Source organism: Heterodontus francisci, chromosome 16 (assembly GCF_036365525.1).
Source record: "Heterodontus francisci isolate sHetFra1 chromosome 16, sHetFra1.hap1, whole genome shotgun sequence".
NCBI lineage: Eukaryota > Metazoa > Chordata > Chondrichthyes > Heterodontiformes > Heterodontidae > Heterodontus > Heterodontus francisci.
This window is the reverse complement of record NC_090386.1, coordinates 64,046,577-64,072,907: the sequence shown is the minus strand read 5'-3', so window position 1 is coordinate 64,072,907 and position 26,331 is coordinate 64,046,577. Positions and strand designations below refer to the sequence as shown.

The window sequence follows — 26,331 nt, the reverse complement described above, 5'->3', positions numbered from 1 at the left end:
CAAAAGGTGAAGTCACATGGGATCAGAGGGGAGCTGGCAAGATGGATACAGAACTGGCTCGGTCATAGAAGACAGAGGGTAGCAATGGAAGGTTGCTTTTCTGAATGGAGGGATGTGACTAGTGGTGTTCCGCAGGGATCAGTGCTGGGACCTTTGCTGTTTGTAATATATATAAATGATTTGGAGGAAAATGTAGCTGGTCTGATTAGTAAGTTTGCGGACGACACAAAGGTTGGTGGAGTTGCGAACAGTGATGAGGATTATCAGAGGATACAGCAGGATATAGATTGGTTGGAGACTTGGGCGGAGAAATGGCAGATGGAGTTTAATTCGGACAAATGTGAGGTAATGCATTTTGGAAGGTCTAATGCAGGTGGGAAGTATACAGTAAATGGCAGAACCCTTAGGAGTATTGACAGGCAGAGAGATCTGGGCGTACAGGTCCACAGGTCACTGAAAGTGGCAATGCAGGTGGATAAGGTAGTCAAGAAGGCATACGGCATGCTTGCCTTCATCGGTCGGGGCATAGAGTATAAAAATTGGCAAGTCATGCTGCAGCTGTACAGAACTTTAGTTAGGCCACACTTAGAATATTGCGTGCAATTCTGGTCGCCACCTTACCAGAAGGACACGGAGGCTTTGGAGAGGGTATAGAAGAGGTTTACCAGGATGTTGCCTGGTCTGGAGGGCATTAGCTATGAGGACAGGTTGGAAAAACTCAGATTGTTTTCACTGGAACGACAGAGGTGGAGGGGCGACATGATAGAGGTTTACAAAGTTATGAGCAGCATGGACAGAGTGGATAGTCAGAAGCTTTTTCCCAGGGTGGAAGAGTCAGTTACTAGGGGACATAGATTTAAGGTGTGAGGGGCAAAGTTTAGAGGGGATGTGCGAGGCAAGTTCTTTACACAGAGGGTGGTGAGTGCCTGGAACTTGTTGCCGGGGGAGGTGGTGGAAGCAGGTACCATAGAGATGTTTAAGAGGCATCTTAACAAATACATGAAAGGATGGGAATAGAGGGATACGGATCCCGGAAGTGCAGAAGGTTTTAGTTTAGGCAGGCATCAAGATCGGCGCAGGCTTGGAGGGCCGAATGGCCTGTCCCTGTGCTGTACTGTTCTTTGTTTGTTCTTTGACTGCTGGAGACTGAAACCATTATCATATCTGGGCCAGCCTTGAAGAAAGCATTAGAAATGCTAATTTAAAAAAAAATGTGTTCATAGGTTGTGGGCGTCGCTGGCTAGGACAGCATTTATCACCCAAATGGCCCCATTCAATGTTAATGGCTTCCTTTTCAACCAGTTGGACTAACAATGAGTTTTGCAGACATAGCATCTCCAGACCCAAACTCTGGTTAATAGGTGTGGTCAAACACCACTTTAACAAGATGAGCAACATTCAAATACCATTGTGTATCAATGGCCTCACATTCAGAGACATTGTATGAAAACAGCAACTTTGGTTACCTGACAGGAACCAAGCCTGATAAGGTTTTTTTTTGAAAACGTGACTTTGTCTGTGCAGAAAGCCAGAGAGCAGAAGACAGAAAGCCAGCAACCAAGAAGGCTGAGGGAGAGATCTATTCCAACCAAGAAGGAGACCCTGCTGAATATCATCTTTTAAAAAAATTACCGAGAGGCACAGATGAAAAGGTAACCTTGGAAAACTCCCCATCTGTGGGATTGAAACAGTACCTTTGCCATCCAAAGAAGTCTGCAGCAAAGCATCCGTCCATCTGAAACTCTCCAAAGCTTGACCCCAGTGAACCAGGAGTAAATTTAAATTTTCCTCCCGGGAAAACCAACAAGGTTTCACAACGAACTTGTTTTTTTATCTTTTAATCTCTATCTTTTCTTGTGTGTGTGTATGCGTGTGTGCGTGTGTGGGTGAAGTTGCGAAGTTTTTAGTTTTTGTTTAATAAATATTTATCTTTAAACCTTTAAACTGTCATTTGTCCGTTTATCGACCATTAAAACGCTCAAGGGTTAAAACACAATTCAAATAAAAACACTGCGGTCAGTTGAGAGGTGAAAAGAGTATAATTTCCTACATGTCTGTAGCACTTGCATCCTTGAAGTATTTACAGCACTGCACATTGAATGTTTGGTTAATGGTTCATTGCATTGCACAAACTGTATTACAATTCCAAACTTGCTGCTAGCAAGGCAGTGTCATTTCATTTACAACTTATTCAATCTTTAACACCATGGAACCTGTGAACCTGTCTTGACATCTTGCTGACACTTGCATGGTGATTATTTTGACAAAAGTTACCAGTACTGCACAAACAGATTGATGTGCGCATTTAGTACTTCCTCAGATTTGTAGCAAACAGCTTAGTTCTCTACCGCAAAGTTAAGTTTGAAATTAAATTCACTTATACTCATTATCTCTCTGTTCAGTGTCTTTGTGATATTTGCTTTCATGAAGGTTGTATTTGTGACTTGTGCTGGACTAAACAGTATTACAATGTATGTAAAATGTCTTAATATTGGCATATATCTTGTAGAAAACTTCTAATAGTTTAAATATTTAAAGCACCACATATGATTATTGAACAAGATTACAATATTCTGCACTAGCAAGAGTACTAACTTTTTATAGCATGGCAATTATTACAGTTGTAATTTGAATGTTGCCTGGCGCAAAGTTTAATAGGGCAAATATGATGTATGTAGTGGAGGTTCCTCTCCATTGCTCACAAGGAATGTAAGAATACTGGGGTGATTTGACAATTTGGTGTCCCCAGTATAACTTTGCACAACAGGAGTACACATTGAGAATATAAAAGTGCAGGCCTGATTCAAGTCCTACATGATTTTCTGTCTATTAAAATTAATACATGGCAAATTGTGAGAGCTGAGAATTGGCTGTTTTGACTTCTGCAGCCAAATTCCCATTATAAGTTCCATTTGTATGAAACTTTGCATCAGGAGAGCTAAATTGTGAAATTAACTTTGTAATTTATTTTAGTGTAAGTGTAAGCATTTAACTGCAATAAGCTTTCAGTAAAGAGAAAACAATCTTTTTTATTTATTCTACTGAGCAACGAAGTTACTGCTATAAATAATATGATAATGAAATGGAAAATGCAACCGGAGACCTCAGTAAACATTGGTTTGAAATGTGTACTGGCTTATGCCTTCCACACATTGTTTTTCTATATAACACTAATAATATAGGTCATGATTTTTTTGTTAATCTTTTCATCTTGTGAAGTGAGAATATTGTATGATAATATGATGGTAGAAAAAAAGTAACCATAAGATTTTGTCTTTTGCCTACACGTACAGCAAGAGCTTTTTTCTCAAGTTAAACATTAACCTTGTGTGTATTCAATTATCCAAATGTAAATGGGTGAGACCATTTGCAGAATAACCTGTGCCACACTGCAACACCAGTAAACCCAAGGGATACTGATGGTTTCTGAATTAGGAAAATATATCTTAGCTGGGGCAATGGCATAATGCAGCCAAGGTCCAACATGGTGTACCACTGAGTGTTCAGTCTTAAGTACATGGTTATTTTAAGAACTTTATTAGGTTCCACATTTTATTCAAACTTTTTCTGTCAAGAACTTACAAAGATGTAGCCTTTAACTGCAAGAACTTCACCATCATTTTCTCTGCTCTCATTAAGATGCTGACTCAGGTGCAGGACAATTCCACTCACTTCAGCACACCTCCACTACCTTATTCATGTGGTGCCTCATAGCCAAGATCATGACTATAGAGGCACCATAGCTGAATTTGATCCTATCTACATGCGCATACTTTTCCAGCAATAATCCACAAATAATGATCAGGAGAGCATGTACTGATGAACCTTTTCTTTCCTCTCCCCAGCTTAGACCAATTGTATCAGCCTTCCTGTCACTCTTGAGACCAACTAAATCCTCATTGACAGGGATTGAACCTCGAACCTTCTTGGTCTGTCAATTTCTGTATCCCACTGCATGCTGAATTTTTTCATTAAGCCATTACTGGAAACCTCCCTCTACCTTCTGCATTCCAAGAACTTACAGAAATTCCTAGAGGCCACTTTAGGATGACTCAACATAGGAGTGCTCAATATCTCTTCCCTGGTTCTGTAATATTTAGTTTAGTTTAGTTTAGAGATACAGCACTGAAACAGGCCCTTCGGCCCACCGAGTCTGTGCCGACCATCAACCACCCATTTATACTAATCCTACACTAATCCCATATTCCTACCACATCCCCACCTGTCCCTATATTTCCCTACCACCTACCTATACTAGGGGCAATTTATAATGGCCAATTAACCTATCAACCTGCAAGTCTTTGGCATGTGGGAGGAAACCGGAGCACCCGGAGGAAACCCACGCCGACACAGGGAGAACTTGCAAACTCCACACAGGCAGTACCCAGAATTGAACCCGGGTCGCTGGAGCTGTGAGGCTGCAGTGCTAACCACTGCGCCACTTATTTATATTTTGAATTTTTTCAAAGGAACAGTCCTGATCAAATGTTTGAATAGAACTAAATTTAAGAAATGACCAAATGGGATCAATGTAGTTGAAAGAACGATAGACAAATATTTAATTTGCTAATGCAGTTTAAAAAATATCTTTCCATTTTGGAAATTGGTTTGAAGGACCTATTTATTTCAGAATAAACCAGTTTTCTTATAAAGTGCCACATATTTGAGTGATGATACAACACCAGATCCTCTTCCACAATGAATAACACTTTTGCTTGCATGTAGATATCTCAACTTTCGTAGAATTCCATAGAATATGCAGCGCAGAAACAGGCCATTCAGCACAACCAGTCCATACCAGCATTTATGCTCCAATCAAGCTTCCTCCCATCCTCCCTCATATGGTATCAGCACAACCTTCTGTTTCTTTCTCCCTCATATGCTTATCTAGCTTCCCCTTAAATGCATCTATACTATTCACCTCAACTGCTCTCTGTGGTAGCGAGTTGCACATTCTCACTTCTGCAAGATTACTTCTGCAGACACTTTCCTTGATCTCAATTGAAAATTTACTTTAAAAAGAACTGTTGGAGTTTTATTCCATACGAAAATGATGAAAGTGGAATCTGTTCTTTGATGTTTGATATCATATTAAAGTTGTATCTGTTCGAGAGCCCCATTTTCCTTTGGTTTCCTTCTACAACAATGACTGCACTTAAAAAAGAAAAAGTGCTTCATTGACTTGAAAATGCTTTGGAAATTCTGAGCTTGTGAAAGGTAGGTTCTATATAAATGCAAGGCTTTCTTTCTAATCAATGCATTATCAGATTGTCGGAATTAATCTTGCCACATTGAAAGAATATTAATTGCATTGGAATGACACTGTTATGAAATTAATCAATAGAATATACTTCTTCAATTTAGTTTGTGATGGACATTCAGACTTCAAGGATGCAAAACTTCTATACAGATTCCGAAAAGATGATGGAACATTCCCATTAAATAAGGAAGTGAAGGTGTTTATGAGGGGCCAAAGTTTATATGAAAAGTGAGTTGCTTATGTATCTGTCTCTGCAATCTGTGATCTATCTCATTCTGATATCCTTTATTGTGAAGTCAATGAGCTTTACAATTACAGTGGTTATTTTGCACAGTTAAGGCTGAATGTCAGTCCTAACTAGATGAGACAAACTGATTCCAGATGGACCAGTCCAGTCTAGTATCTTCCTATGTGTTCTAATTTGAACTCTAGAATGGAAGAATCTTCAATTTTAAAATTCAGGTATCTCATGAAAAAATATCAACTTTATCTGAAAACCTTATAAAGTAACTTTTTATTTTACCTCTTGATGCTTATTAAATAAAAATGTTATCACAAACTTTCCTTTTACTCTAAGCATCCTCATGTGTATATTTTAAACAATGAATTTAATAATCAAAAAGAAAAAATTCAAATGCTGGAGATCTGAAATTAAAATTGAAAATGATACAAGTACACAGTAAGTCCATTAGTACCAGCCAAAAGAAAAAAAACTGTTTCGCATTTCCTCAGATCTAAAAGCTGAAAGAAAAAGGGTTCTCTTAATCAGAAGATAATGGGCTGAATTTTATGAACCCTCCGGCGTTGGGGGTTGTGGCTGGGGGGTGGTCCAGAAAATTATTCCGAGAGAGAGCTGCCACGAGACCCGACGCCGAGAAGGCCCCGCCACATTTTAACAGCGGCGGCGAGGCCTCAGTGCGACCCCCTTCAGTTGCGTTGCTAAATGTTTGCAAATAATAGAAATAAACATACCTAGCGGCCATGCCATTATCATTTGCAAACTTTGAAATTATGCCCTGTATACCCAGTCCAGGTCATTAATAAGTACTAAAAAGAGCAGTGATCCTATTGACTCCTGGGGAACACTACAGTATATCTCCCCGCAGTCTGAAAACTAAGTGCTCTGTGCTCCACTGTTGTCCTGTGCCTTCCGAATCCCATTTGGGGATTCAAGGCGAGATACTGGTGGGAAGCGGGGAGGAGTTTAATTTTCAGGTCGGTAGGGGGGAAACGGAAGAAACGTACTCCATTGGCTGGGGGGATGGTGGGAAGGGGTTGAAGGATAAGATCATAAAGTTTGGGGGTGAAAGGTCAGGCCCAGCAAAAATTGGTTTATGATGATGGAGGGGGTGGAGGTGGGTGGAAGAAGGGCTTTGATCTGTACTTTAATGTTTTTATATAAATTAAAGGTAATGATCACTTTAAAAATTAAAATTGCCAGTAACCAGCCCTTTAGAAATGCTGCTGGCACCTGCGCGGTGGCGCTAGACGCCATTGCCGGGTACAGAGCGGCTGCCCCCTCTATGCCATCAGGGATGGCCGCACCACGCCTTCCATTTAAATGAGCCCCTGCGCAAAATATCACGGTGGCTCAGTGACAGCAGATCCGTGCGAGCAGACTGCCGAGATCAGAACACACTGCATTCTTCTGGTGTCTTGTCAATATTTATCCCTCAACCAAAATTGATTACCTGGTTGCTCTCTTTTGGGACCTTGCTGTGTGCAACTTGGCTGCTGCTGCATTTCCCTACATTGTAACAGTCATTGCACTTCAAAGTTACTTCCTTGGCTGTAAAGTACTCTGGGACATCCAGAGCTTATGAAAGATGCTATATAACTACAAGTTCTCTCTTAATTAGGGGAAAGGAAAGGCATCGAAAGCCAGAGCTCCATGGATGACTAAAGGTATAGCAGTTGAAATGAGATGAGACACAAAAAGGAGGCTTATGACAATTGCAAGGTTCATAATACAGTAGGGAACCAAGATGAATATAGAAAGTGCAGAGGAGATTTGAAAAAGGGAATAAGAGGATCATAGAGAAAGTATGAGAATAAGATTAGTGGCTAACATAAATTAGAACACAAAAGTGTTTTGTCAGTACAAAAATAGTACAAGGTTAGACAAGAACGGGTGGGGCCAATTAGGGAGCCAAAAGGAGATCATGGCTGAGGTACTAAATGAGTACTTTGCATCTATCTTTACTGAAGAAGAGGATGCTGCCAATGTAGCAGTAAAAGAGGAGGCAGTAGCGATATTGGATAGGATAAAAATAGATAAAGAGGTTCTACTTAAAAGATTGGCAATCCTCAAAGTAGAAAAGGCACCCAGTCTGAATGGGATGCATCCTAGTTTACTGAGAGAAGTAAGGGTGGAAATTGTGGAGACTCTGGCCACCATCTTCCAATCCTCCTTGGAGTCGGGGGTGGTTCCAGAGGACTGGAGGATTGCAAATATTACACATCTGTTTAAAAAAAGAGAGGGAACTACCTAATATTAGTTGTGAGGAAACTTTTAGAGCCAAAAATCAGGAACAAAATGAATTGGTGTTTGGAAAAGTATGGGCTAATAAATGAGAGTCAGCATATATTTGTTAAAGTCAAATCATGTTTGACTACCTTGATCGCATTCTTTGATGAAGTCATGGTGAGGGTTGATGAGTTTTGTGCAGTTCATTTTGTGTGTATGCGATTTCAAAAGGCATTTAACAAAGTACCACAACATAGCTTATTAGCAAAATAAAATTAAAGGGACAGTGACAGCATGAGTTCAAAATTGGCTAAGGGACAGAAAGGAGAAAGCTGTGGAGCAGAGAGCACTTGGTTTTCAGACTGCAGGGAGATATACTGTAGTGTTTCCCGGGAGTCAGTAGGGCCATTGCTCTTTTTGGTACTTATTACTGAATCTGGACTGAGAATACAGGGCATAATTTCAAAGTTTGCAAATGATACGAAACTGGGAAATGTAGAAAACGATGAGGGAGATGGTAACGTATTTCAGGAGAACATCAGCAGATTAGTAAAATGGACAGACATAGCAAATGAAATTTAACACAGGGAAGTGTGAAGTGATACATTTTGGTAGGAAGAATGAGGAGAGGCAATATTACTTAAATATAGTTGTTTGGTAGTACAGAACTTGTGTTTTGTTGAACGTGGAGACATTTTGTTGAAGCTTTTCGCATCAGGATAATGTGCAAGAATACCAATGTAAGGGATAGCAACAAATTTATTCTGTATGAGAAGAGAGTACTGATTGGTTGGCAAGTGGACTTTGATTGGTAGAGGCATTGCCATGGAGAATGCACCAGTTTATGGTGATTGACAGTTAACTGCCAAGCTTTGTTTGAAATTTAAACCAAGCAGCTTTACTCCGAATGGTCAAAGCTTTGCCCTGAGGAATGAACCAGCGAGTGGCTGTCACTTATTTTGTTTAGCTGAAACAGTGTCCATTTCCGTCTGCAAAGAACAGGGCCCTGAAAAGTGCCCAGTCTACCTCAGATTACCCTGAAAGGGTAATGTATCCCAAAAATTTGAGCAACAGGTGTTTCACGCTGCTACTATGCAGTAGCATCACGTGTGGTGTTCGCCACTAACAGGATGCTGCCGTCAAGCCAAAAAGACGTTCTGCCTATCACACGAATGAGTAACGTGATATTTAAATTTCAATGGCAGTGAGATGCTAGGTATATAGGCCGTATGTCCCAAAAACTGGTGGATCGTATCAAACAACATGTCCCTTCCGCTGTTCGCAACGAGCAAGGACAGACCGTACCCAACCAGCCCGTAATTGCAAAACTCAAAACACAGTGTCCAACATTAGATGTGATTCCGCGATTGGACAATATTTGCTAAATAATCCTCAGTGTGCTAAGAATTACACTGACAACCAATTTAAGATTGTCAGTCAGGCTCGCAGTGTGGCGCATTTGCATTTATTGGAAGCTACGTATATTAATACTCAGGGCCCTCTTCTTTGCAGACAGAAATAACATGTACATACATTGCATCTGTTTCAGCTAAATAAAATAAGTGACAGCCATTCACTCGCTCATTCCTCAGGGAAAGGCCTTGACTAATCAGAGTCAAGCTGCCTGGTTTAAATTTCAAACAAAGCTTGGCAGTTAACTATCAGTCATCATAAACTGGTGCATTCTCCATGGCAATGCCTGTACCAATCAGAGTCCACTTGCCAACCAATCAGCACTCTCTTCTCATACAGTATAAATTTGTTGCTTTCCCTTATGTTGGTATTCTTGCGCATTGTCCTGATGAGTGCAAGACGAAAAGCTTCGACAAAATGTCTGTTTTCAGCAACAAACTAAATAGTACATTTTTAAAGGGGGTGCAGAAACAAAGAGATCTTAAGGATGTACATAAATCTTTGAAGATGGCAGGACAAGTTGAGAAGGCTGTTGAAAAGGCATATGGATCCTTGGCTTTATTATTAGAGGAATAGAGTACAAAAGCAATGAGGTTATACTAAACATTTATAAAACACTTGTTAGGCCTCTGTTAAAGTTTTGTGTGCAGTTCTGGGCGCCACACTTTAAGAAGGATGTCAAGACCCTGGAAAGCGTACTGAAGAGATTTACTAGAACAGTACCAGAGATGGGGGATTTCAGTTATGTGGAGAGACTAGAGAATCTGGTGTTGTTATCCTTAGAGCAGTAAAGGCTAAGAGTTAATTTGATGAGATACTTACAATCATGAACAGTTTGGATGGAACAAAGAAAGAGAAACAGTTTCCAGTGGCAGAAGGGTTGGTAACCAGAGGATACAGATTTAAGGTGATTGGCAAAAGAACCAATGGCAACTTGAGGACACCTTTTGTACTCAGCGAGTTGTGATCTGTAATGCACTGCCTGTATGTATGGTGGAGGCAGATTCAATAGTAACATTCAAAAGAGAATTGGATAAATACTTGAAGGGAAAAAATGTACAGCTCTATGCGGAAAGAGATTGGATAGCTCTACCAAAATCTGTCACAGGCACAATGTCCCGAATGGCCTCCTGTGTTGTATCATTGTATCAAATGATAAAGTCATCACTTTGCAGGCTTGTAAAATCACAGTAAATACTGCTGATATATCTGTTTATTTCTTTATTTGGAGATGTTTATGATTGTGTGAAGGGTAATTAATGGCATTTCTTCAACTTTTATGTAATACATACACACAGAAACTAGCTCATACGTGGGTTTTTTATGGGCACACGCTTTCCAGATTTCAGGAGGTTGCTCAACTTGTTTTTGGCTTGGTGCCTCAGTGTTATTTGAATCCCAGCCAGAAGCGCAATGATTTGTGTCCAAGTAGTGCCTATTGAACTTGTTTGAATCATGCCTTCTATCAGGTTAGCACAAGGTGGTGTTGATGCCTATTAGGAGAGTGGCTTAGACTGTCCTAGCTTCCCGAACCATATACATTTTAGGATTTGAGCATCTCTACACAGTTGTTGTTCTGCAATTGACAGGCTTATAGGTTCTGAGGAAACGATCATGAAAGTGCAAGAAGAAAATGGAGTCAAGTACCAGCGTGCTGTGTTTGGCTGTGAAATCATTGACTGGCTAATAAAAGAAGGGGAAGCCTCATCGAGGAAGGAAGCAGTGGAGCTGTGCCGTAGAGAGCTCGAACATGGAATCATTCAACATGGTGAGGAAACTCTAGCAATCACTGTTTGTTCATTAGATCTATCTTTTTATAGGACCTTTACTTCTTTATTTTATATTTGTAAATGATGCCACCCATATCTTCTTCCAAACTAAGTCCCACACTTCCATTATTCCCAATTCTCAAAGACCTACACTGTCCTCCAATGTGTTAAGTTTAAACACTGCATCTTCACAACCTGCTTTTACTCTACAGCCTCCTCCAGCCTTATATCTACCCACCCCCTCACCCACATAATTTGGTCATTTAACTTTGACTTTTCATGTGTTCCCTTCCATCCTTTGCCCCACCCTTAGCGGCAGTTTTCAGTCACCTTGGCCCTACTCACTGGCGGTCCCACCCTGTATCCTTTGTGCTCTCTACTTCTCTGCTCCTTTTAAAAACTAACAAATATTAATGTTTCCCTGTCTGAGCCAGAATGGTGATTAGGGTTAGGTTCTCAATAACATGCATATGCTCTTCTGACAAGTTTGAACATATATTAATTATAGGCTGAGAGCCAAGGCTAGTTACGTATTTGAGAAACTAGTTAGATAACTTCATAGTATTATGTGGTGCTGTCAACTTTCCAGAATTCTGGTACTGAAAGGCTTAAGGGCTGATGTTCAACTAGAACACGTTAAGATACTTTAAAGTAAACCTTTGAAGAGATCAGGAGCCTTTCCGATCTTATATATGAAAAGTACATTTTCTGCAGAATTTATGGCCCTGATATTACTTGGAGGGGAAGAGGGAGCTGTGGGGTATGAGGGATGCGGTGCTGTTTTGGGGTCAGGAAACCTGGAAGAGCAAGTTTCTAGGTGAACGGGTATCCCTAACATCATACTGAATTTAATGCTTGGTTACCCATGCCCCTGTCCCACCTCCATTAAAACTAGAAGTGAGTGGGTTTGCGGCAGTTTGGGGCCAGGTTTACGATTTTTAATATTTTAACCTTCCACTTGTTATGATCCCCGCAGAGATTACAAACCAAAAGAATCCAATCCACCGACTAACCCCAATTTAGAAAAAAAGACACCAAATGGACAAGATTTCACTTTTGTAAATTTTACTTTAACACTCAAACCAGAACCAACATAAATTAAACATGAACTGATATTTAAATCACAGTCTATATTTATATATATATAATATATATAGCTTAAAGATTACTTGTTAACTATCAGATGGATCTCACATGTCTTGGGCAGTCCTCTCAGCAAAGAGAGCACCCGTTACAGCCACAAAGTCCTTCAGATCTTTGACCTTTTCAAGTAGATCTCCAGATCCCGTCTTCCAAGAAGCAGACACAGATGTGATGCCTTCCCGTCGATAACCAGCGTTGCAGTCTTTCCTTCAATCTTTTGGTCTTGTCACCTCTCGAATGTCCTCAGTCCTGCTCACAACAGTCTTGATGGCGTGGTTCCATGAGTAACTCTTTAAGGCACTGAAAACAGCTCTAGCAACTTGTATTTGCTAAGGGCCAGCTCCCAGAAAAACAGGTCCTAATCACAGCAGCTTGTCTTGTTTTTAAAACAACAGCTTGCTGTTTGGTTCAGCACCTCCATCTGTAATCTTGTTAACTAAAACCTGAGCTCCAGTCACATATCTCTGGTCACACCTCTGATCGTATGATTGTTTGTTTTAACTAGCTCTAACTAGTTCTGTCTTCTCCAGAACTCTGAAGCTTTCAGCTTCCTTTCCCAGTAAAGCACTGTATCAGAAAAAATGCAATCTCTGAATCCAAAGTCAGTGCACCTAACAGTACATTCAACAGGTCAACTGTTCAGATAGCAGTTTGCACACACGAACTCCATCACACACCCAACTGAAAACCACCTGTTTTTACGATTCTATATTTCCTTCCATTCACTGCTGGTAAAAATGCTAATGTAAATATAAAACATGGAGCAGTTAAATTTGATTATAAAGTAGAGGGAAATATATTTGCCTGTGGGAAACACTTCCAGGTCAGACAGAGCACTATTAGCATAAGGTGTGACATTTTCTGTTTTCCACACCTGCGATCATGTGGCTTCTCTAAGTTAGATTGTCAAGCTTGTGCTAAATTAGGTGCAGTTTTGTGCTCTCGGCCTGTATCCACTAGGAACTCACCCACAAATTTCATTTCAGATATGACCCTCAGAAACACTAAACCAGAGATTTTCATTTCATTGATCTAGGTTGTATTACTATCCAAGTTTAAGAAGTGAAAGACCAGTGTGTGCCGCACTGCACTAGCCAGTGCTCCAGCATCTCCAGTTGTCGAATACTAACATAATTCTAGAAATAGAAGAGCCTAAAGTAACTAGACTGCATTGACTGAGCAAATGGTTTTTTGTTTTGCAGTCTCCAACCGTCACCACTTCTTTGACAGTAACTTACTGTACCAGTTCCGCATAAATTTTCGCCGAAGGCGACGACTCACTGAGCTATTGAGTGAAAATTCGGGGACAGCACAGGAATCCCATGACAGCCCATTCTGCCTGCGAAAGCTGAATCCTGAACAGGATGGCTGTAGTTTTCTATCAGGTAGAAAGGTTTACAAGTATTATATACTTGTTTAAAATATACTTGGATGTGTAAAACATGTTGTTTGTTCATTACTTAAATGTGAATACGTAACATTTTTCAGAATTAATGTTCTGGAAACCTTTCAACAGTTTGCCCAGATGTTGATTAATTCATTTACTTTATGGTGTGTTAATTTCTTATTGCTATAAGTTCAAGATTTTCCAGTGTTTTCACTATCAGCACTGATTTTGACAAGATTTGCAGAAATATAGAATTCATGTTAGCAGCCCATTAGTTGAAGTGTTCGTCCAGTATTAGATATCGCAAGATGGGTTCCACTGGTTAGTGAGTTGGTCATGCAAGGATATGAGTTTAAGAACATCAGAAGAAGAATTAGGAGTGAGGTTAAGAGAATTTCTTTTTGCACAGAGAGTTGTTGGGACATACATGTCTTACTAGAGACACTTGTGTAAGTGAATTCATTATAGTGTTTAAAAAGGAAGTGGATCAATATTTGCAAAAAGTAGACTGTAAAAGTGTTTGAGAAAAGAGCACAGCAGTGGCACTAACTGGCTCTCTTTCAGAGTGCAGGTGCAGGAAAAAGGATTGAATGGCCTCCTTCTCTACTGTAAAATTCTATGATTCTTTGAATAAAGAAGACCCTTCACCAGAATACCAACACTGCCATCTAAAACATCAGTGTGGACTGTGACAGCCCAAGAATAATAGGGATGAGTTAGTAAGGGGTACATGCAAAGGCATTCGTCAACCGTTCAAAAGATTTTCTTGCCTCAAGTGGATCAGATATCTTAAATAAAAGCAAAATACTGCAGATGCTGGAAATCTGAAATAAAACCAAAAAGTGCTGGAAATACTCAGCAGGTCTGGCAGCATCTGTGGAGAGAGAAGCAAAGTTAGCGTCAGTGACCTTTCATCAGAACTGGCAAAGGTTAGAAATGTAATAGGTTTTAAGCAAATAAATAGGGGTGGGGCAAAAGAGAACAAATGGGAAGGTGTTGATAGGACAGAGGGTCACATAGAATAACTGACAAGGAGGTCATGGGGCAAAGGCAAAGACAAAGAGTGTGCTAATGGTGTGGTGAAATACAAAGCGTTAGTGCAGAGAGGGTGTTAAAAGACAGAATAATGAAAGCCCTAGCGAAAAGCAAAACATGAAAAAAAGTGTAATGCTGAAACAAACTAAAATAAAATGAAATAAAAATAAAAAACACAAAGTAAAACTAAAAAAAAGTAAAACTAAAAAAAAGGGGGCGGGGGTGTCAGTCATGCTCTGAAATTATTGAACTCAGTGCTCAGTCCAGTAGGCTGTGGCATGCCTAACTGGTAACTGAGGTGCTGTTCCTTGAGCTTTCATTGATATTCACTGGAACACTGCAGCAATCCCAGGACAAAGATGTGTTGAAATGGCAAGCGACTGGAAGCTCCGAGTCATGTTTTTGGACTGAGTGGAGGTGTTCCGCAAAGCGGTCACCCAATCTGCATTTGGTCTCCCCAATGTAGAGGAGAGCGCCGCATTGTGAGCAGTGAATATAGTATACTAAACTGAAAGAAGTACAAGTAAATTGCTGCTTCATCAGAACTTTTAGTTTGTTTCATTTGTTACATATTTTTACCATGCGCCTGCCCACTTTTTTTCATGTTTTGCTTTTGGCTTTCATTATTCTGTCTTGTAACACCCTCTTTGCACTAATGCTTTGTATTTCACCACACCTTTAACACACTCTTTGTCTTTGCCGCATGACCTCCTTGTCAGTTATTCTCTGTGACCCTCTGTCCTATCAACACTCTTTGTTCTCTTTTGTCCCACCCCCACTTTATTTGCTTAAAAACTATTCCATTTCTAATATTTGCCAGTTCTGGTGAAAGGTCACTGACCTGAAACACTAACTTTGCTTCTCTCTTCACAGATGCTGCCAGACCTGCTGAGTATTTCCAGCTCTTTTTGGATCAGATATCTTCCTGGATTTTATCTTACAGGTGAAATCAGTTAATGTTGTGGCTATGTTACTATTGGTGGGAATGAACCAGTGATAACAAGCCTAACTTGTTTTCTGTTTCTTATTTCTAGTACAAACCAACAAAGAGATAAAGGTGGTGTCAGCTGTGCGCCGGAGCAGCATTACCTCTGCAGTCACAGGAAGTACAGCCTTTTACAGTGCAACTCCCAGCCTTGCCTGCTTGCCTTCAGTGGAGTGTAACCCTAAATCAGGTGAGAGCAGCACAATCTAAATATACAATGACTGTAATGTAAGTAACTTGGGTGTAAAAATTCATTCAACAAACCACATACATATAGAGAACACATTGCAAAATTAGGCACCACCAGCCTCAGCAATTTTATGCATTAAATTTGATGGGTGAAAAATAACAAGCTGTGGGTGCACAATTTTACAATGTGTACTCCTGGCATGAACCCAGAAAGCATATGAATATAGTGGCCTTGGAGAATTTGCAATCTAAATTCACCAGAACAATACCGGGGTTAAAGGATAGAATATTGAGAACATGTTGCATAAATTAGGCTTGTATTCCCTTGAGTATAGAAGATTGGGGGGGGGGGGGAATTGAGGTGTTTAAAATGATGAAAGGGTAAATAAAGAAAAGCTATTTCCACTGGTGGGGGAATCTAGAACAATGGTGCATTCAGGGGTGAAACCAGGAAGCACTCCTTCACATAAAGAGTAATAAAATTATGGAACTCTTTCCCCACCGCACCTCCTCACCTCTACCATCGCCATCCAAAAAACTCTGGATGCTGAGTTAAATGAAATTTTCCAGACTGAGGTTCATAGATAGGTTGACAAGTTGACCCCCCCCCCCCCCATTTTATGCCTTCGGGGCTCCTGTAGCGCTGGCACCAGTGGCACTAAAGAGCACAATTTCACAGCCAATGAATGGTGGTGATACTGAGAGGAAACTTTGGTATTCCAACAGCTTTGTAAATTCAGGGACTCTGGTATTTACGGGAAGGCGGAGGCAGTGTGGGGGTATTTGGAAATGGCCAAAGAACCCGGCAAGACTGAGGAAGCAGAGGACCTCATTAACATTTTTTAGTTCCATTTCCTGGCCAGCCTCTGACCAAATGAACTCCAGCGGCAGGAGGAGGGTCACTTATCTTCCAGGAGTGGAGCAGAGAGCAGTTCAGATGTGCCGGAGTTTGAAAACAAAGTGAGCAATGATGTCACAGGAAAGCTACAAGGTGACTGGTTGATGAGTAACTGCTGTAGGGAATAACTCTAAATAGCTGGGTTAGTAACCAAAGCAAAGGGAAAGTCTACAGTTTTTTATTAATATAGTAGGTAGTTTTTCTTTTAGGGAATCAAGGTCCCTAGTGTAAATAATCTAATTGTTGGGTAATTTAAGGGGATAAAATAAGGGTAATTCATGGCAGGGCAGCTCGTCAGCGTGAAGTGCTCCTCCTGTGCAATGTGGGAAGTCAGGGATACATCCAGTGTCCAGGGCGAACACATGTGCAGGAAGTGTCTCCAGCTGCAGCTACTCGAAATTTCGGATCTGGAGCGGAGGCTGGGGACACTGTGGAGCATCTGCGAGGCTGAGATCATCGTGGATAGCACGTACAGGGAGGTAGTCACACCGCAGGTAAAGACTGCTCAGGCAGAAAGGGAATGGGTGACCACCAGGCAGAGTAGAAGAACTAGGCAGGTAATGCAGGAGTCCCCTGGGGCCATTCCTTATTTAACAGATTTCCACTTTGGGGGAGATAGCTTCTCAGGGGAATGCAGCAAGAGCCAAGTCTGTGGCACCATGGGTGGATCAGCTGCACAGGAGGGGAGGGAAAGGAGTGAAAGTGCTGTAGTGATAGGGGATTCAATCGTAAGGGGTTCAGATAGGTGTTTTTGTGGCCGCAAATGTGACTCCAAGCTGGTATATTGCCTCTCTGGTGCTAGGGTCAAGGATGTCACGGAGTGGCTGCAGGTCATTCTGAAGGGGGAGGGTGAACAGTCAGAGATCGAGGTACACATTGGTAACAACGACATAGGCAGAAAGAGGGGTGAGGTCCTGCAACAAGAATTTAGGGAGCTAGGTAGCAGATTATAAAGCAGGACCTCAAAGATTGTAATCTCTGGATTACTCCCGGTGCCACGTGCGAGTGAGTATAGGAATAGGAGGATAGAGCAGAAGAATGCATGGCTGAGGAGATGGTGCAGGAGGGAGGGCTTTAGTTTCCTGGATCACTGGGTCTGTTTCTGGAAATGGTGGGACTTGTACAAGTTGGACGGGTTGCACCTGATCCGGAACGGGACTAACATCCTTGCTGGGAGGTTTGTGAGTGCTGTTGGGGGGTGGGGTTTAAACTAATTTGGCAGGGGGATGGGATTCAGAGTGGAGGTACAGTAGGGGGTGATGCACAGTCAAATATAGAAGAGAAACTGAGTCAGTCTGGAAGGCAGAGCAAATATAGACCTGTTAAGGCACAAGTGAAAAATGCAAGGCTGGATTGCATCTATTTTAATGCAAGGAGTCTTACTAGTAAGGCAGATGAATTGAGGGTGTTGATTAGCATGTGGGATTATGATATTATTGCTATCACAGAGACATGGTTGAGGGAGGGGCAGGACACTCAGCTCAATATTCCAGGGTATAGAATCTTCAGGTGAGACAGGGGAGGGGGTAAAAGTGGAGGTGGCATTGCATTGTTGATCAAGGAGTCAATTACTGCAGTAAGGAGGGATGATATCTTAGAAGGTTCCTCAAATGAGGCCATATGGGTAGAACTTAAAAACAAAAAGGGGGAAATCACTTGGCTGGGAGTGTACTACAGGTCTCTAAATAGTCAGGGAGAGATAGAGGAGCAGATATGTAAGGCAAATCTCAGAGATGTAAAAATAATAGGGTAATAATAGTAGGGGATTTCAACTTTCCCAATATCCCCTGGGATAGTCTTGGTGCAAAAGGCTTAAAGGGGGCGGAATCCTTAAAATGCATACAGGAGAGCTTTTTGAGCCAGTACGTAGAAGGTCCTACAAGAGAAGGGGTGGTACTAGACCTAATCCTAGGGAATGAATCTGGACAAGTGGTAGAAGTGTCGGTGGGGGAGCATTTCGGGGATAGTGACCATAACTCTGTAAGATTTAAGGTAGTTATGGAAAAGGACAAAGATGGACTGGAAATAAAGGTACTGAATTGGGGGAAGGCGGATTTCAATATGATAAAACAGGATCTGGCCAAAGTGGACTGGGAGCAGCTACTTGTAGGAAAGTCTACATCAGACCAGTGGGTGTCATTCAAAGAGGAAATAGTGAGAGTTCAGAGCCAACATGTACCCATTAAGGTGAAGGGTAGGACCAAGTCCAGGGAACTCTGGATGTCAAGGGATATAGAGGATTGGCTCAGGGAAAAAAAGGAGGCTTATGGCAGATTCAGAGCGCTGAAAATAGCGGAGGCGCTAGAGGAGTATAGAAAGCGTGGGGGGGCGGGTACTTGAAAAAATAATTGAGAGTGAAGAGGGGACATGAAAAAACACAGGTGGGCAAGATAAAGGAAAATCCTAAGGTGTTTTATAAGTATATTAAGGGCAAGAGGATAACCAGGGAAAGAGTAGCGCCCATTCGGGACCAAAGTGGCAAACTGTGTGTGGAGCTGGAGGACATAGGTGAGGTTTTAAATGATTACTTTCCATCTGTGTTCACTATGGAGAAGGATGATGTAGGTGCAGAGATCAGGGAGGGGCATTGTGATATACTTGAACATATTAGCATTGAAAGGGGGGAAGTATTAGCTGGTTTAGCAGGTTTAAAAGTGGATAAATCCCCAGGCCCAGATGAGATGTATCCCAGGCTGTTATGTGAGGCAAGGGAGGAGATAGCAGGGGCTCTGACACAAATTTTCAAATCCTCTCTGGCCACAGGAGAGGTACCAGAGGATTGGAGGACAGCGAATGTGGTACCATTATTCAAGAAGGGTAGCAGGGATAAACAAGGTAATTATAGGCCGGTGAGTCTAACATCAGTGGTAGGAAAACTATTGGAAAAAATTCTGAAGGACAGGATTAATCTCCACTTGGAGAGGCAGGGATTAATCAGGGATAGTCAGCACGGCTTTGTCAGGGGGAGATCATGTCCAACTAACTGGATTGAATTTTTCAAGGCGGTGACTAGATGTGGAGATGAGGGTAAAGCAGTTGATGTAGTCTACATGGACTTCAGTAAGGCTGTTGATAAGGTCTCGCATGGGAAATTGGTTAAGAAGGTAAGAGCCCATGGGATCCAGGGCAATTTGGCAAATTGGATCCAAAATTGGCTTAGTGGCAGGAGGCAGAGGGTGATGGTCGAGAGTTGTTTTTGCGAGTGGAAGCCTGTGACCAGTGGTGTACCACAGGGATCAGTGCTGGGACCCTTGTTGTTTGTAGTGTGCATTAATGATTTAGATGTGAATATAGGAGGTAAGATCAGTAAGTTCGCAGACGGCACAAAAATTGGTGGTGTCGTAAATAGTGAGGAGGAAAGCCTTAGATTTCAGGATGACATAGATGGGCTGGTAAAATGGGCGGAGCAGTGGCAAATGGAATTTAATCCTGAGAAGTGTGAGCTGATGCATTTTGGGAGGACTAACAAGGCAAGGGAATATACAATGGATGGTAGGATCCTAGGAAGTACAGAGGGTCAGTGAGACCTTGGTGTCCTTGTCCATAGATCACTGAAGGTAGCAGCACAGATAGATAAGGTGGTTAGGAAGGCATATGGGATACTTGCCTTTATTAGCTGAGACATCGAATATAAGAGCAGGGAAGTTATGATGGAGCTTGTATAAAACGCTAGTTAGGTCACAGCTGGACTACTGTGTACAGTTCTGGACACCACACTATAAGAAGGATGTGATTGCACTGGAGAGAGTGCAGAGGAGATTCACCAGGATGTTGCCCGGGCTGGAGCATTTCAGCTATGAAGAGAGACTGAAAAGGCTACGGTTGTTTTCCTTAGAGCAGAGAAGGCTGAGGGGGAACATGATTGAAGTTTACAAAATTATGAGGGGCATTGATAGGTTAGATTGGAAGAAACTTTTTCCCTTAGTGGAGGGGTCAATAACCAGGGGGCATTGATTTAAGGTAAGGGGCAGAAGATTTCGAGGTGATTTGAGGAAAAAACTTTCACTCAGATGGTGGTTGGAATCCAGAACGTGCTGCCTAAAGGGATGGTAGAGGCAGGAACCCTCCCAACACTTAAGAAGTATTTAGATGAGCACTTGAAACGCCATAGCTTACAAGGCAACGGGCCAAGTGCTGGAAAATGGGATTAGAATAGTTAGGTGCTTGATGGCCGGCACAGACACGATGGGCTGAAAGGCCTGTTTCTGTGCTGTATGACTCTATGAGGCTGCATTTGGGGAACCATGGGGTTCTCCTGGCAATCTGGACAGGGAAGAGAGGCCCACAATCGGGTAGGGGTGGTAGAGAGGCTGCGATAGGGTTTGGGGGTGGCCTATGGCTTCCTTGAGGGACTTGGGGAGAATACTCCTACTCCACCTGGCCAACAAATAGTACAAAAGGCATTTACCTTGTGGAGCCAGTATTTTTCATTTATTGATTTCCTGACCCCTGGGTTACACTGTGAGAGTCTGATTTAAATATGTTAATTAAGTGTCCCACTCTTCCATGCCAGGACACTCAGATGCCCCGATATTCTCTGCTGTAAACAGGGAATGCGTGTGGCATGTTGGGATCATTTTCCCCATATTGAACTCAGGAGCAGAGTGGGTGGGATGGGGGGGGTGGGGGCGGGGTGGTGGAGGGGTAGAATTAATATTGAGTCCATTGTGTTTGAAAAACGTGTGTGCGATTAGAGATCCGAGTTTCATAGGTGGAATTTTTCTTCTCTTGATATTATGAAAAAGTAGTTACAGCAAAATTTCGCACATTCAAAACCTTTTCTTGATTCAGTATGAGCCTTCGTGATCATTTCTAATCTCAGAGGTCAATGTCATTTATTTTGCATTCAGGTATCCTGCTCCTATGGGTTCATTTTAATCTACGCTGTGTTGTCAAAATAGTGTTTGCTTAGACCATCCATTGTTTCACGGGTATTAATTAACTGTAAGGTTTCAAAAACTTCCAATTTTGTGTAAAAAAGCAAAGTTGCAGCCAGTTTTGTTTTACTCATTAATAAGGCTTGTATGTTTTGCTGGAAGCAGTGTAGTTGACTATTGCCATGAATAGTTATTTATTAGACAGCCCTGTCCTTGTTCCTGCTCTCCCACCTACAGGCTCTGCTTGGCATGCTGCAGGTTGTAATCTGATCACAGGTCTCTGAGATTTACTGTGTTTAATAAAATTATAAACTTTACTGAAGCGTCATGCCTGTTAAATAACATAGATTCTGAATTAGATTAAATCAATTTAACACAAAGGCAATTAACAAAAGCAATTTAAATACTTCAGAGATATACTGGGTACTTTTTGTAATTGTTTTAGAAGTGATTTGTTTTAATAGATAACAGAAATAAGAGCATTTAAATCTTTTGTGGGGCGTGCGTGGAGAATCAAAACATACGGGTAACTCATCTTTGCATGGCAGTCAAAGCTGGTGTTTGCTATTTTAGCTTTGTAAATCTCATGATGTTAGAGGGTTTGTTCAATTTTTATCTGGACACTTAACCTGAAGAATTCTTCAATGGGAAAATAGTGCTGCCAAAAGCTGATCAGAAGCTAGTATTTATGCAAAATCAGAGAAACTAGATCAAGGCCTTGCTTTACCAAAGAAAGCTCTAGGCTAGAAAAAAAGCTGATCACTAATTTTGTAAAACTCCTGCGCCTCTATGTCAGAAAGCTGTGGGTTGAAGTCCTACTCCAAGATTTGAGTACATAGTCCAGGCTGACACTCCATTACAGTAGTGAGAGTGTAATACATTGTTGGAATTATTATCCTCTAAATCAAATACAAAGTGCAGGAGTTTGGCGGGGGTTGGTGGTGCTGATGTGGTGGGGTGTAATTTTTAGTTTTGGCCTACAATGGGTATGCAGTCGGTGTGTCTGCGATGCTGTTCAGACCTCATTTAAATTTAACTGGCAAGCTGCAAAAACCAAACAGGCATTCCACTGCCGCTTACTCAGCTTGGGCCTGTTGTGGGTGGGGGAGTCAATCCTGCTCCTCTGGCTCTCTCAGAGAAAAAGGATCAGGCTATTTATGGAGCAGTCTCCAGTGGCCCCTTCAAGGACTGCTGGTTAGGCTGCTCAGTGTCTGGCACGACTGAGTCTAACATGCACAGCACACACACCACCCATTTGTACATTGAGATGGCCATCAGTTGGTCATAGCTGGTGTAAGCCTCCGTCTGTATAGTTAAACAACTTGAGCAGACATGCTGAGCAACCATTTAAAGGCCTCCCTGAAATTTGGATCAGACAGGCCTTGGGTATCAAAGATGTTTCTAAGGTTTTCTTCTGGTTCTTTAGGTGAGATACAGACGGGTTGAAAGTCACATCCGTGGAATGCCACCCTCCCCACCTCGTTTAGTTTTGGAATTTGTCCAAGTAGTAGTCACAGCATTCCAAAATAATTAATTGTGTTATAAACTTTGAAATACTTTGAGCGATATAAAAAAGCAATGTACGAACAAAAAATGATTCCTTCCTGCCAGTTGATAACAGCTTGCCAGAACAGGATTTGGTGGGTTTCTCATGTAAAGTCATTTTTATTGGTTTTAAAATGTTAACATACTGTGTGAAAACACTTACTGGTGTTTAACGTTGTAGTGTTGAAGAGACCAGTAACTAATGAAGAACTCCTGTCACCTGGAGCACCTTACTTAAAGAAAACATTAACAGTAAGTGTGCATTCCTTGAAGCTTTAATTAGTTACTACAGTGGCAGTGGAGCTGAGGTACAATCTAAATGGATGTGTTAAACTGATTGAACTGAAATACTGCCATGGGAGAGTTAAGAACCTTTATCTCAAATTATATGCAATTTTGTGTAAGATCCAATATTATCATTGTGCAGAAGCATTTCTGTTAACTGCAGTGTAAATCACTGAGCATGAAATCTCAGGAATCAGCGATCCTGGCATTCCAGCTTGGATCATGCCTGCTGGTGATCTCTGCTGTTTGAGTATGAGGTCAGGTCATCTAATTCGAATTCCACTGCTCACAAATACCTTTAATACTATATGTACATCTTCTTCCAAAGGCCAGGAAAATTAGCTATCCACTACCAGTCCAGGGGTGGGGCTGGGGAGTTGGATGCCAGGTTCCGCTCCTCACTCTGGAAAAAGCTAACATCATTTTATAAAGGGAGCATGATAAAGTGATTTAATACACAATCTTTGGGGTTCAGCTTGCATTTCAGGCTTGGACCCAAAAGGCCCGTTTCCACCACTTGAGCAGCTGATGCACTTTGACTGGGCACACTGGCTGCCGATCCTGTGTGTGCCAACTGAGAGTTTGGGAATGTGGGAACTCCTATTGCTGGGAGTTCCTGCCCTGGCCCTGCCTCTCTGATGCTCAGTGCCTCGTAATGGATAGTTGGAGACTCTGACCTATGGAGCCTTAATTTCAGGTGGGACTTGACCTATTTTCCAGCTCTTAAGCCACACTCCTGCTGGAGTTGTGGCAAGGGTCTACCAGAAGTGCCAAGAACTTTCTTTGAAAATTGCAGGCCTCCAGCTGAGTGGGAAAACACAGCAACACCCTATAAAGAAAACATGGAAATCTTTTGTTAAATCTTTAATTAGATTCTGTGGTAGTAGCTAAGTGTTTTATGCTTTTTGCGTAAATTTTTTAACTTGTCATTGATATTACTTAACCAAAAATAATGTTTATATTATTCAGGCCTCATGGTGGCACTGAGAGAGGAAGATACTTTGATTTAGTCAATAAAACACAACAGCCCTGTAATAAGACATGGGATAATAGTATGCAAATGCTTAACACGAATATCCAAAATTTCCTTCTGTAATTTAGAGGAGGCATTAAGCTGCTTAAAATAAATTAATTAATGGCTCTGGTGAAATAGTGAAGAGAAGAATTTCAGATGTATGTGCTAGGTGTGCGTACATTAATATCCCACAGCATTATTGCAGAGCCAAACTTCACATTTTTAGACCAGAATTTTAGTCCATGATAATTTTAACACTCAGTTAAGTTCAGGGAAATTGCTGCCTCCCTGGAACAACCAGTTTCGGTGGCTTAAACACAAGAAATGCTGGAAATACTCAGCAGGTCTGGCAGCATCTATGGAGGGAGAAGCAGAGATAACGTTTCAGGTCAGTGACCCTTCTTCAGAGCTAGCAAATATTAGAAATGTAAAAGGTTATAAGCAAGTAAAACAGGGGTGGGGCAAGAGATAACAACGGAGAAGGTGTAAATAGCACAAGGTCACAGAATAGCTGAACAGAAGGTTGTGGAGCAAAGGCAAACAATATGTTAATGGTCTGTTGAAAGACAAAGCATTAGTACAGATAGGGTGTTAACAGACTGAAAATTGAACAGCTGCAAGTACAAACATGAAAAAAACAGTGGGTAAGCAAGCTGAATAAACTAAGATGAAACAAAATAAAATAAACACAAAAAAAAATTTAAAAAAGGAAAAAGAAAAAAATAACTGAAAATAAAAGTAAAATGGAGCCCGTCATGCTCTGAAATTATTGAACTCAATGTTTAGTCCGGCAGGCTGCAGTGTGCCTAATCGGTAAATGAGTTGCTGTTCCTCGAGCTTGCGTTGATATTCACTGGAACACTGCAGCAATCCCAGGACAGAGATATGAGCATGAGAGCAGGGGGGAGTATTGAAATGGCAAGCAACCAGAAGCTCGGGGTCCTGCTTGCGGACTGAGTGGAGGTGTCCCGCAAAGCGGTCACCCAGTCTGCATTTGGTCTCCCCAGTGTAGAGGAGACCACATTGTGAGCAGCTAATACAGTATACTAAATTGAAAGAAGTACAAGTAAATCGCTGCTTCACCTGAAAGGAGTGTTTGGGGCCAGGAATAGTGAGGAGAGAGGAGGTAAATGGGCAGGTACTTCACCTCTTGCGAATGCAGGGGAAGGTGCCATGGGAAGGGGACGAGGTGGTGGGGGTAATGGAGGAGTGGACCAGGGTGTCACGGAGGGAACGATCCCTTCGGAATGCTGACAGGGGAAGGAAGGGAAAGATGCATTTGGTGGTGGCATCACACTGGAGGTGGCGGAAATGGCGGAGGATGATCCTTTGGATATGGAGGCTGATGGGGTGGAAAGTGAGGACAAGGGGAACCCTGTCGCGGTTCTGGGAGGGAGGGGAAGGGGTAAGGGTAGAGGTGCGGGAAATGGGCCGGACACGGTTGAGGGCCCTGTCAACCACAGTGGGGGGGAATCCTCGGTTGAGGAAAAAGGAAGACATATCAGAAGCGCTGTCATGGAAGGTAGCATCATCAGAACAGATGCGTCAGAGACAGAGAAACTGGGAGAATGGAATGGAGTCCTTACAGGAGGCAGGGTGTGAAGAAGTGTAGTCGAGGTAGCTGTGGGAGTCATTGGGCTTATAATGGATATTAGTAGATAGCCTATTACCAGAGAAGTTTCGGTGGCTTTCAGCTCAGGCACTACAACACTGAAGTAACAGTACTATTATAGTGATTAAAAATTTTCATCCAGTACTGCAAAATTAACACTTTGCAATGAAAATAGAGCCTACAACACAATTTAGCACAAGAATGAAATCTTCAACAGTTTTGTCCGGTGACCCCTTTTAAGCCTCCAATTCTTTTTTTTCTTCTTCACTCTCCTATTTTTTTAAATCTTTAACTTTGACTTTTTAAATAAACTTTACACCAATTTTTTTTTTGTTTTCCTAAATTTCTAATCTCTTCCCTGTGTTTCTTGCCTCCCTCCATCCTTTTGGGTTATAAAGGTAATTTTGTCCACCCAGTCTAAAAGCAAAAGATCAACAGAGTTATGTTGCTG

The 26,331-nt window shown here is 41.7% G+C and overlaps 1 protein-coding gene across 3 annotated transcripts in view; it reads left to right on the top strand.

The window, feature by feature from the left end:
• Positions 1-26,331, top strand: part of LOC137378148 (DEP domain-containing mTOR-interacting protein-like) — a 65,410-nt gene that overhangs the window by 14,689 nt on the left and 24,390 nt on the right. For all 3 annotated transcript variants that reach the window (XR_010976567.1, XR_010976566.1, XM_068048275.1), the window contains exons 3-7: positions 5,365-5,488; positions 10,730-10,908; positions 13,255-13,437; positions 15,509-15,649; positions 23,150-23,220. Coding sequence is in view for 1 of the 3 variants with exons in the window: in XM_068048275.1 (XP_067904376.1) it covers positions 5,365-5,488; positions 10,730-10,908; positions 13,255-13,437; positions 15,509-15,649; positions 23,150-23,220 (698 nt within the window). In the remaining 2 variants the exon portion in view is untranslated. The remainder of the gene's footprint in view (positions 1-5,364; positions 5,489-10,729; positions 10,909-13,254; positions 13,438-15,508; positions 15,650-23,149; positions 23,221-26,331) is intronic.